The 13,073-nt window shown below is 39.9% G+C and overlaps 1 protein-coding gene across 2 annotated transcripts in view; it reads left to right on the forward strand.

The window, feature by feature from the left end:
* RSBN1L (round spermatid basic protein 1 like) overlaps positions 1–13,073 on the forward strand; it is a 47,788-nt gene that overhangs the window by 6,611 nt on the left and 28,104 nt on the right. For both annotated transcript variants that reach the window (XM_065049157.1, XM_065049158.1), the window contains exon 2: positions 6,527–6,640. In XM_065049157.1, the coding sequence (XP_064905229.1) occupies positions 6,527–6,640 (114 nt within the window). The remainder of the gene's footprint in view (positions 1–6,526; positions 6,641–13,073) is intronic.

Here is a 13,073-nt window from a genome sequence, read left to right on the forward strand (position 1 = left end):
TGATGCAAAGCAGCTGCAGCTTTTGGCATCTGACAAAGCTGTAAAGCTTGGCTCTTTCTCTGCTGAAACAGCTCCTGCATCAGCTTCAAGGTGCCAATTTCACAATGTGACAGTAACCACGTTGCACATAATCCACTACAGACCATTTCCCACTTGTTTTCTATGCACTCGATTTCCTTTTTTGTCTTTAGAAAGCTTGCAATAGAGGCAGAGATCTGGTTAAATTTCTGAAATCTGAATGGTGGGGTCTCTGAATTTGTATTCTTTTATTTACTGCTTATGAAATCACTTCAGTAGTTATGAGAAGTTATCTACGTAATTAGGAAATGGAGAACTTTTTCTACAGCCTGTAGTTGTAAATGGCTGTTTACCTTACACAGACACTACCTATTCCATTTATTTTATTTATATATTTAACCCAGATAAAGCAGGATAGAATCATAGAATCATTTTGGTTGGAAGACACCCTCAGAATCATAGAGTCCAACCATAACCTAACTGTCACTAAACCATGTCCCTAAGAACCTCTTCTACATGTCTTTTAAATACCTCCAGGGATGGTGACTCCACCACTTCCCTGGGCAGCCTGTTCCAATGCCTGACAACTCTTTCCGTGAATAATTTTTTCTTAATATCCAATATGCACCTTCCCTGGCGCAACTTGAGGCCGAGGCCATTTCCTCTTACCCTATCACTTGTTACTTGGGAGAAGAGACCAACCCCCTCCATGCTACAACCCCCTTTCAGGTAGTTATAGAGAACAAGGAGGTCTCCCCTGATTTTGGGTTTGAGGAGGAAGTATGCATATCACTCTGAATAATACAGTTGATCATGTGGATTCATGGTAAAGTGAAAACATTCTTCAGGTGCTATTTAGGAAAGTGAAGTGGAACACTTCTTCCTAATGGAATTCTTCCTGTCTGTACGTAGCAGTTTAAAAAATAAACTTTGTTGCTACATTCTGTTCATGAGTGTCCTGTTTCTATGACATTAAAATCAAATAACATGGATTTTATAGTGACACTCATGTTGTGAACTTGAATGAGACATCTAGAAATCTCTTTATTCCTTGGGTGTTGTGTTTTCTCCAAACAGGGATAATTATTCCTACAGAACTCTGTATTTTAAAAAGTTTACACATGGCATTTCCTTAGTTAGTAGAGTAAAAAATAGCTCTATAACAATGGAGACTCCTCTTCAGGCAGTAGAGCTTGAAAGCTGAGGAGCAAGGCTAACGCTTACTTGGACCTTCTGTAGCTGATCCCACTGTTTCTGGATTTTTAAATCCTAGTAGGGAGAATTTACAAGCTCTGTTTTGTCTGTGACCAGTTATTTCCTGAGTAGTGTATTTCTCTGTCAAAAGTATATAAAACAAAAGAGCATTTTGATAGGGGAAAAACTTCATGGAAAGATCCAGGGTTCTTCGGTCTTTACTCTGGGATACGATTTACTTCAAACTTTTGGCTTTTAATTTTAGTGAACTTAGAGGTATGTAGATGAATAAGAAGATGGTGTGTGTGCAGGAAGAGCACATAGTACAATGAGTAATGATGTGAGAAGACTCTAGGGGTTACTATGCTACAATAATATTTGAATGTATGAAAAGTTTGTTTGTAATGATTACTATATTTTAGTCATAATTGTCCCTAATGTAGTAAAAAAAAAAAAAAAAAAAGGAAATATGGATTAATGTGGAGAGACCTGAATATATCATCTGCTCTTTGGAGCTAGTTGCTAAAATTCATCAAATAAACAATAAGATAATATTTTGAGGACCAGTGACTTAGTGTTGAATTTCACAAGGAAGTTGTTGCAGCAGCAGCATTGGGCTGAGGAGGAGCGGCTGTCGGCTGCTTCGGTGTAGTGTGGTGATGAGTGGAAATAGAGACACCCAGCTGTGTTCTGGCCAACGTGTTAATTTAAACCTCTAGTACAGGAACCGGTATTTCCCCAGAGATGCTTGTTTCGTTGCACTTTGTTAGTATCTTGTATGGCTATTAAGTATCTCTCCTATCTTTTCAGTTGTGGGTCATGGCATCATGATAGACTTTATCCCACTGGAAGAATCAGGATACCAGCTTTTAAGATTTGCTAGACTAGACATAAGAGGGTATTTTTTGTGTCTGTTTTGATCCAATAATAGAAATAAAAAAGCTACCCACAAAACAGCAAACAGGTAAAACGTTAGATAAATCCTAATATTCAGTACCTGGCTAGTCTTTTGATTATCCTTTACCAGAACAACTTTGTTAAAAGGGAGAGAGCAAATAACTGAGCTCGAACTGAAGTTTATATTGCTGGAATGCTATTTTAAAATATCTGCTAAAATGGAAAAATAGTTATTGAAATGTAAATATGCCTAGGTAGCTTCACTTAAAAATATAGTATAATGTTGCTGAATTTTGAGAGGGGTATTGTAAATGTTTTCATGATTTCCTGCGGAACATACGCTATGCCTATTGCTTTTTTGTTTTTTAAGTTAACCTTTTATTTAGACTAGAACTTTTAAAAAAATTCCCTACCCAACCTACCACCAGCCAAACTGTCACACACCAAAACAAAATACCCACACCCTTGTGGAAAAAGTTCCAATAGTTGACCACAACTATTTGGTAAATTGTTCCTGCGACTAACATGTGCCTCTGTTTAGCAGACAAACAAACCCCACCTGTAATGTGATAGTTTATGGGCTAGGTATGTCAGACTTTAGCTTCTAGTCACCGGTACATCCGTATATGCTGTTTGTTTTAGAATGAAGACCTTTTTTATTAAAACTTGTCTTCCCTGGTTGAGACAATTTACCCCTTCACCTTACTTTGAACTCAAATTATCTTCTCATTAGCATATGAAAATTAAATTTGTTAATTGCTTTTCTGAAGCTTCAGTTTTTCATCATTGCGAAAACCAAAACTATTCCAGTGGCAATTGCAGTGCTGTGACACACAGAGGTAATAGCTCTTGGTACGTGGTGCTCATGTCCTGACCGTTTGGGTTACATTATTTCCCTGGCGATTTATTTAATTCTCTTCCCTGTTCCATCTCAAGCTACTTTTTTTTTTCCTCCTTAATTTGCTAGAAGTAGTATTGGTGAAAGCTAGTTGCAGAATAATCTGTGGACATGGAAAATTAATATAAACATCTCTCTGCCTTTTACTGCTTTGAGATGCTGTTTCCCTACAAATGCAGTGGAAAACTAAGGTTTTGGATCAGTAGTAGCTGCCACTAGTAAACTTCAAAAAAAGCTATACAAGAAGGTTCCAAGTTTTCTTAACATATTCAACAGAGCAAGTTCTGCCTTTTTTTCCCTTGCCAGCCTCACTTACTGGTTGTTTATTCTGCAACATGTAGATTTTAAATTGCATAATGTTGGAGGCATTTGTTTTAAAGCAGGATTTCTGTGAAAAGCTTTCATGTTTCTTGGTTGAGAAAGTGAGATTTGGACTGAAATTATGTGTGGCTGGGGGGGATTGATGCCTTATATTAGAGAAGACACTTGGAGAGATACTGGGCTGTGGCATTTTGGAAAATCCCCAAGAGCTCTTGCTTGTATTGAACTGTATCAGCCTTATGGGGCAGCATCATATGGTGGCAGCAGTTAATATGGAGACTGTAGTTGGAGAATTGCACTTGCCATTTCTTGTTAGATATCTGTGCCATAGGCATATTTTTATCACTTTTATTGACTATAATGACTATTTGATGCTTCTAAATGTACTGACGTTGCAGAGCCAGCATAGCTAAGTTGCAATAGATTTTTGTGGTAAACTCAATCTTAAAATAATTTGCTTGTTTTTTATCTCTGCATGGCACTGAAAGCTGTGAAATGGAGTATCTATGACTGAGGAGAATAATTTGCAGAATTTGGTTTGAAAACTGAGTTCTGCCAGCCAGACTAGAAAATACTTATTTTTACTCATAAACTGAAGACATTTGAGGTGAGAATGAAGACCAAGTGTTAATCCATGGAATTACTCTACTAAAATAAAAACAAAACATTCTATCATTTAAAAAAAAAGCCAAAATTATTTATTTATGCTTTTTTAAGGAGAACGCTACCATCTACTTATTTATTCTGTGGGCTTTGAGGGAGGAAGCTTGAGAACGTGTACATTTAAACTGGGATTCTCACCTGTTCTCTATTTGCCTCTGGCTGTACACTGCTTATGTTATTGTACTGTGATTTCTACAAGGGAAATAGTTTAATTTATTTCAAACCTTCCTCAGCCGCGTTTACATTTTATTTGCAATCCCTTCAGGTGTGATTTGCTTGTGGCTGTTGCTGGAGGAGGTCCCAGGATGCTTCCATTGTTTCTTTTGTCTGGAAGGTCTTACCGTTGACTCTGCCAGTTGCTTTCGAGATGTGAAATAAACTCAAGGCTCTTCAGAAGGTTTCAGTTTGTTCTCTGTCCTTATGTGTTGCTTCTGACAGAACTGGAGGATTCATTGGCTATTCATAAACCTGCAATAAAGGACTCTTTCAGTCGTTCTCTCGTCCTCTTTCAACAAGGCTCGGCATTTGTATATGCTGTTCAATCTTTCTTTGATTCGTAAGTGATAGCAAAAGTCAAGTGTGCCTCTTAACAGTATGCAAATGTCGAGATAAGATCTAGGTTTTCCCATGATAATTACAATCCTGGCTGAGTTGAACATTCAGTGCAGGTTACAAGTCAAGCCTAGTGTTACTGCCTGCTTGCCGAGTGAGTGTCTGCTTTCAGAGTGTTACTTAAAACTCCTGTTGTATAATTTATTTCCTACTCCAAACTCTTAAGTTGCAGGGAATTTACAATTGCTGGGTTTCTTTTGGGGGAGAAGCAGGCTGGAGAGGAGGATTCATGTCTGCTTAACCTCTGCCTGGAAAGTACAGGTTTGTGTTGCCTGGGAAAACTTGTTTGGATTCCATGGTCTGCTACACAGATGAATCTGCTTTGTCATCCCTTGTCACTGAACCCTTAGAGGGCCGTTCTTAAACGGGACTGCGTGTGATGGTTGGAACTAAAACTTCCAGACAGTGTTAAGCACACCTACCTTATTCCTTACTGGTTTTTGCCAGCATAGTTTCTGTTCTCTCCCCACTGCTTATCTGGATCTCTGGATAGAAAACAGATATATCTCAATTGCCATCTCTTCTGGTTTTTATTTTCTTTCCTAGGCTCTTCCCAAAATACATTCTTTACCCTAACAACTACTAGGGTTCAAGTTCTGTAGCCTTACTAGAAAACTCCTACAAGGAAAGATGTGAATGTTGTGGAGTCATTGGTACAGTATTAATCTATGTGGATTACTGTTAACCCTTTGCACCTTTTGTTTAACTATTAACATGCTTCATAAATAGTCAATTATGGTAGACTCTATATTGGCTACTAGAACTGAAGGCTTTCTTTGGTTTGATTCAGATGAGTATTTTTATTTGTTAGTAGTGAAGATACATGCTGCGTCAATTTCATGTGAATGCTTGAGGAAAAGTAATTGGATTTCTTGTTGTTTCCATGTGGGGTTTCTAATGCAAGTACCATAAATAAAACATCAGGATTGTCTTTCAGCTGTATTATTGAGATAGCATTCTGAAGCACAACGTTATATAGAAGCTTGAAATCAGATTTCCTATTTCCCTGTGGAGGTTAAAGAGCTCAGTAAACTCTTGGAGCAGGTACTTGGCTTCAGGCCAAGAAACTGGGTATGAAATGCTGGCTGTGCTGTGTCTAAGCCTGGTTACATCTGACTTCTCTAAATGCCTGGCCTCAAGAGTAAATCTAAACTCAGCTTGGGAAGATCATTTCTTGAAATAACAAATTCCTCTGGGTCTCGTATTTTACATGTAGAAAGCATACCTAAAGGCTCTGCTTTTGTATACAAAACAATGATTTAAAAACCTGGAGTGACTTGACAAGAAAGTAAATGGATAATGAGACTGCTCAGGTCAGCTGTTGCTGATTGTAGGTAAGCAAGGGAAGTGCCAGTGCATCTGCTGTGCAAACACAGCACATTTCATGTGTCTCTATTAATTACATCTGACTGCTATTAGTGCATTAGTGCAGCCTGTGAACTTCATGTAAAGATTTTCTGGCTGTCAAATTAAGTCACCATTCCAAGCTACCTGTAAAAACTTTGAAGTTACGTGAGCTTTTCAGTGTGTGTATGCACCCAGGAAAATACAAGCCCTACTCTTTTTCCCTATTTCTTCTCTAATGCCTGTAATTAGAATTTCAAGAAATAGAAGCTGATTTCAGATGCAAAATAAGAGCAGAGGGTAGTAGGAGTAAGCAGAAATTGTTAATCGTATGTAGTTAACATGCTGAGTCATTGCACGCAGTTCTAACATAATAGAAACAAAACTTGTCTGAGTTCAATAAGGTTATGGTGGATTATGCAAGAGATAAATATTAGCATGAAAAGCATATTATAAGTACTGGGATTTCCTTGTAACTCCTTTTATCCTCTTAATAGAGCTTACAGAAGAGTAATATGAAACGTGCATGCAACAGTTTGTTTTCCATTCCTGCTTAATTGTAAAATATTTGCATTTCAGCTCAAATCAAAGACAAAATTAAAGAAAGGGAAAAGAAGCAAAAAGAGAAGAAGAAGCACAAAATAATGAATGAAATCAAGAAAGAAAATGGAGAGGTTAAATTACTGCAGAAAGGTAGGTTCAAACTATATAGTAGTATTTCATTCTAGTGCTTTAAAGTCTTTGTGATTGGATTGGTTGCTGGGTTTTAATACTGTGGTTTTAATTTAAATGCCATTTTCCCTGATTAGTTGGTATGAGGATTGTAAATTTAAAATTAACTATAAATGTTATTTTTTGGTCAACCGTGTGTCGAGAGTTAAGATTGCAGGGTGACAATAAAACCCTGGCAGATGTATTGTTAACCCCCTCTTCCCCCCCACTTCCCCCTTTTTGCTCCTCCCTCTCCCCCCTTCCTACTCAGGACAGGCGATCGGGAGGGAAAGAAGGACAGAGAGAAGAGAGTTCGAAAAATTAACAATGTTTTACTAGTGCTACTAATAAGAATAGAGAAAATAATACAAAATAAAGCAACTGCAGAACCGGCACCCAAAGTCCTGGATTAGACTTTGCAGCCAACCGGAGCTGGATTCAGTCTGTCACTAGGCCTCAGTTTGGAGGGACGACTAGCAAGGTCCTCTCCTAATGTTGGCCATAAGCAGAAGGGGAAAAAGCAAAGGCAAAAGGGATGAGATCCTCATGGTCTCCCACTTTTATGTGAAGTATTCACGTGAATGGAATGTTATACACAGTTGGTCAGTTTCTTGGTCACCGGTTTCTTGTTGCCCCTCTCGCGAGATGTCCATCCATGCTTATCAGTAAGTTTGCATTCCATTGCTAGGTTTACCAAAACATGTGTCTGGTTCTCCAGGAAAATGCAGTTAATTTGAAGGCTTTAGCTGACAGGCAAAATTCACTGAAAGAGAAACTTGTTTTTAACAAAACCAGGACACCGTGTTATGTACTGGATATTAAAAATATAACTATTCTCAGAATGCTGCGTATACAGTAGTAGTAAAGAGTAGTACTTCAAGGAATAATATTGGTGATACCTACACCATTTCTGCAGTTACTGAAGAAGGTTATAATTTTATATATTGTGGAGAAGAAAAATGAATCCACGTCAAATTTTATATCTAACATTACATGCACAAAACTGAATAAGTAAGGAGTTTATAATTCAGGATTTTTGTTAAATACTGAAAAATTATGTGCAAGAGGCAGTCTTGGCTGATTTCTTCAACTTCATTTACTGTAATGCAAAGTAATTAAGATCATGTTCTCACACTTGCTTGTGCACCCATTGAACCTTAGAACTATACACTAGTTGAGGTTGGAAGGGACCTAGTGTGATGCTGCTGCTCAAAGTAAGGTCAACTAGAGCTGGTTGCCCATGGCTATCAGATGCTGTTTATTTCCAGTGGTGGACACTCCACAATCTCTATGGAGACCACTAATACTATTTCACAGAATCACAGAATGTCAGGGATTGGAAGGGACCTCGAAAGATCATCCAGTCCCATCCCCCTGCCGGAGCAGGAACACCCAGATGAGGTTACACAGGAATGTGTCCAGGCGGGTTTTGAATGTCTCCAGAGAAGGAGACTCCACAACCTCCCTGGGCAGCCTGTTCCAGTGTTCTGTTACCCTCACTGAGAAGAAGTTTCTTCTCAAATTTAAGTGGAACCTCTTGACCACTCTTGCAGTAAGAAAGTGTTGTCTTATGTTTAAAAGGAATTTCTTTTGTTTCAGTTTGTACCCTTTATCTCCTGTTCTGTCAATGAATGTCTCTGAGAGTAATCCTGCATTTGCGGGAGAATAACCCCAACCACTGGTCCATACCGGGGCTGACCAGCTAGAAAGCAGCTTTGCTGAGAAGGACCTTGGTATTCTGGCAAACAACAAGCTGGCTGTGAGCCAGCAATGCAGCCTCACGGCGAAAAAAAGGCCAACAGTGTCCTGGGCTGTACCAGGAAGAGCATCGCTAGCAGGTTGAGGGAGGTGATCCTTCTCCTCAGCACTGATGAGACTGTGTCTGAAGTACTGTGTCCAGTTCTGGGCTCACCAGTACAAGAAAGATTCACTGGAGTACAATGTCTGAGTTACTCCATTACAAGGAAGACTCACTGGAGTGAATCCATCACACAGCCAAAGATCATGAAAGGACTGGAGTGTCTCGTGTGTGCAAAGGCTGAGAAAGCTGGGACTGGTCATCCTGGAGAGGAGGAAGGTCTAGGGGTCTCTCACCAATGTATATGAACATCTGATGGAAGGGAATGAAGATGATAGAGCCAGACTCTTCTAAGCAGGGATGAGACAAGAGGCAATGGACACAAATTAAAACTTGTGAAATTCTGTCAGAATGTAACAAAAAACTTTTTTACTGTGTGGGTGGCTGAGTACTGGCACAGGTTGTCTACAAGCAACCAGTATACAATCCTGGACAGGTTGCTCTAGGTGACTGTGCTTGAGCAGGGGGATTGGACTAAATGATACCACAGAGTCCTTTCCAGCCTCAGTGCTTCTGTGAGTGTGGCTACATCTTTACGCCCTCTCATCAGGTATTTGTACACACTGATAAAATTCTTCTTCCTCCCTTCCTTCCCCCCCCAACTCTTTTTTTCTCCAGGGTGAACAATTCAATGTTCTCAGACTCTCTTGTGAGTGATGTTCCGCTCCCTTGATCATTTTTGGGGTCCTTTGCTGGGCTTGCTCCAGTATGCCCATGTCTGTCTTGTACTGGTGAACCCAGAACTGGACGTGATACTCAGATGTGTCTCACCCGTGATGAGCAGAGGGGAGGAACCACCTCTCAACCTGCTGGCATTGCTCTTCCTCAGCCAGTCCAGGAGGCTGTTGCCTTACTTTGCCACAAAGCCACACTGGTAGCTTATGGTCAACCTGTCATCTACCAGGACCTTGTCCTTCTCTGTCAGGCTGCTCTCCAGCCTGTTGGTCCCCAGCCTGTGCTGGTGCACAGGGTTATTCCTCTCAGGTGCAGGACTTCACACATCCCAGTGTTTAACCTTGTGAGACCACTGAGTTGGCCCATTCCTAAAACCACTCGATGCCACTCTCACAGTCAGGAAAACCCTGTGGTGTGTCAACCACTCCTCCCAGTTTTGTATCACCAACAAACTTGCTGCAGGTGTGCTCTGTCCCACAATGTCAGCCATTGATGAAGATGTTGAACAGTACTGGCAGTAGGTATCAATGTCTGAGTTACTGCAGTAGCGACTGTCCTCCAGCTGGACTTTGTGCTCATCCCAACCCCTTGAGCACAGCAGTTAAGCCAGTTCTCGCTCTTCACTTATCTAGGTCATGCTGTATCAGTTTTTCTGTGAGGATATTGCTTATTTAAGTAGACCAAGTATTTTTTTTCATTTATTATTTTTTGAACTGGGATTTTTGTGTTGACTATTTAAAGACTTAGCTTAAAGAGCTGTAGCAGAGCTGAGTCATCATGAATTTCTAATATGTCAGCTTTAGTTTGAATTACTGTGAGAATGCTAGAAAATACTTGAGCTGTGCGCCTGGCCATGTGGGACTACGGGAAGAAAGTGAAGATCATTAATTGGAGGCTACTTCTGTCCCCTTACTGGAGAGCACTAGGCATGACATCTCATAGTACTGCAGTAGGCGATAGCTGGTACAGGACCAAGCCAGACTTAAATAACATTTTATAGCTGGTGACAGGAATAGCCAGGCTGCTCTCTTGCTGCAGAACAAGTAGCACACCTGCAGCTGGTTGATATTGTTGTGACTTTTCATCTGCCATAGAATGAGGAGCAAGATGCTGTGTTCTAGTCCTGTTCAGTTGGAAAATCTAGGAGATATGGACCCTGTTTAGGCTTCTCTGCATTGATATTCTTTCCTCTGGGCTCCTACCCCCCACCAACTGTTCCTCAGCTCTATTAAATGTTGGTGACTGAGTTATCCTAAAGAAGGGAAGTGAAAACTAGCTTTAATTACTGGCTGCAGTTAAAAATGTTTGTCCCTTCCTGTTACTAGCTGACAGCTAGAAAACAACTGTTTAAATTACAAGTATGTATGATTTAGTAATAACAGATTGGGATTATTTGCATAAAATTTGAACTGTTCTGAATCTTAGTCCTTAGTGATAGGTCCTGCCCAGTGAGTGACAGGGATATTGTGACACCACAAGAAATAAATTTAATGAGTTACCTTGAAAGATCTATCCTGTAGATGTATGTGGTCGCAGAAGTTTTTGTGGTACGTAAGGCTTGGCTTGCCTAGAAGATGGTTAAAAGCTGTTTGGAGGTAGTTCTGTTATTGCTGAGTATGTGCATGCATGAACAGAATAAACAGATTTGCATTGTTCTAATTTCTTTAAAAATACAGTGCAAGTTTTGTAACTTTATCTGTGTGCAGATATTGCTAACCAAATAAGAGCAGAAGCAAAATTAAAATTTTGCGGGTTTTTTTTTGGTCTTTTACACTCCAGTAAAGTGTGAGCTTAATTTGCTTTTTAAAGTCGGATCAAAGGGAAAGGTCCTGTAAATGTCTATGGGTGCTGAGGGTTTTTCTCCCCATCCCCTGCACCTCTTTTTCCTCATTCCTGGAGTCCCAAAACAGTTCTCTGACTCACCTTAACTAGAAGACTTTTTTAATACAAGTGAAAGTTCTTACTTGTGTCTTGTGTTTCTGAATCATGCAGTGGAAGAAGTGTTTCATTTTGTTTCTGGGTGTTTCAGTAGCTGTGCTTGTTGAAATCCGTCTCAGAACACAAAGACAGAAGATACCATACACTTCATACTGGCTACTGCCTTGGCTGGAATGAGATTCCAGAAGTTGTACGTATATGTGTGTATGTGACACACCTTTGTTGTGATTGCTGGGGAAGACTCTGAAACACCCGTCTTGAAGGTTTTGAGTTGTGTGTACCTCAATAGTAACAGCTTGGGAGGGGAAATAAGTTGGCTTGCATCAAGCACTGCACTGCTGCTGCCAAGTCTTGCTTAACGCAAAGCGGGTTTGGATATCTCAGTCGTACAGCGTTTGGATCTTTATGTAGCCTTTTGGATTGCTTGCTGCCTCTTTCACCAAATTCTGTATGTCTGTCTGCTGTGAGTCAATTTAATGATTGCCCTGGGGAGACCCTGAAGGCACCTGTTCTTTGAGGTGTACATTAGCCAAGTGTTAAAGCAGCGTTATTGATTTTGGAAGAAGCAGCACATTTAGCTTTAAAGTATTTTGATCTATCCAGCAGAGAAGTGACTGAATGAGCATCTCTGCTCCTTTCTACAGCTAATGCAAAAGAAAAATAAGATGAAAGCACTTTATTGGGCACTGCTGATAGCAGTCCCAGTATTTCAGCAAATTAATTCCTTTTGCTAGTGAATTCTGCAACTTCTGAGCATCTTTAAACACCTACTTCAGGGTGGATCTCTGAAATTCAGCAAAACAGAAGCCTTAAGCTAGAAATGTGCCTCCTCCTTGTTATGTACAATTCTATTCAATCTTTGCTGGGAAATTCTGCTTCTAGTATTAGTTTTTCATTTTGCGTTTGTATTCTTCAGGAAAACTTGGGCTGTATGCTAAAATAATTGAACACAAGTATTCTGATGTTGGGTGTACTTGTCAAAGCAGAATTGGGAACAGGCGTGCTGTACAGCAAGTGTGTGTGGGTAGTAAATGACAGAGGAAAGAAATTGTAGTCTGATCCATACTACAGTTACATGTACTAGAATGTTTCCTTTAAAAAAGTAGGCTGAGAAATTGTATAACTTTAATGTTAAATGTAGAAATTCAAGATTTTGGGTTAGGAAACTTACTATTTGGGTTTGCTAGGAACTTGACCCTATCTCATATATGTATTAAGGTAATATGTGTATGGGGAGGGATTTTTTTTTCCCCTTAAAAATTCAGGCCTGTTCGTGTGGGCGGGTGAAGGTGTGGTGGGCGGCGTCGCTGAGCAGATCCAGTGGTTTGCCACTGAGGGGTGGGTTCTGCTGCTCCTCATTGTCTGCTCCTGATGGTCTCCGCGCTCTAGTTCTGTTCAGTTTTCTAGCAGCAAAGTGAATAGTTTTCTGCTGAGCCATTAAGTCAATTCAGATGAGCATCAGTCAGTATGAGGAAGGGTGGAGGAGCGTGTGCCACGAGCGGGGGAGTTAGACTCTACCCGTCTGTGGCAATGAGACCTTAGATTGCTCCGCTCTATCTTATATCCAAATTTGCAGGCCAAACAAATGATTATGACTTTGACATTTTTTCCAGTCTTCCAGTATTCAGTTTAACATTATAATATAAATACGATTTCCTCTGTGAAATACAGTGTCCAAAGTATCTGAAAGTAACTTTTGCTAAGTACATCATTTGCTGCCAGCATGAAAATGAAGTAGAGTTCTTGACAGGATTTGTCTTGAGTGTGCAGTAGCATAAGCTTGTGTGGATTTGAAAAAGACTCAAAGCAACTAATCAGTTTTTAAAGTCATGTTGTCTTTGAATTTCTGCTTGAAGTGCTTTTAGAGAACTAAGTTTTACTCTTGTTGGTATGTAATTGTTTTTAAGTCTCCAATCCCAGTAATGTTTTGAAAAAATCCCATTT

Source organism: Columba livia, chromosome 1 (genome assembly GCF_036013475.1).
Source record: "Columba livia isolate bColLiv1 breed racing homer chromosome 1, bColLiv1.pat.W.v2, whole genome shotgun sequence".
Taxonomy (NCBI): domain Eukaryota; kingdom Metazoa; phylum Chordata; class Aves; order Columbiformes; family Columbidae; genus Columba; species Columba livia.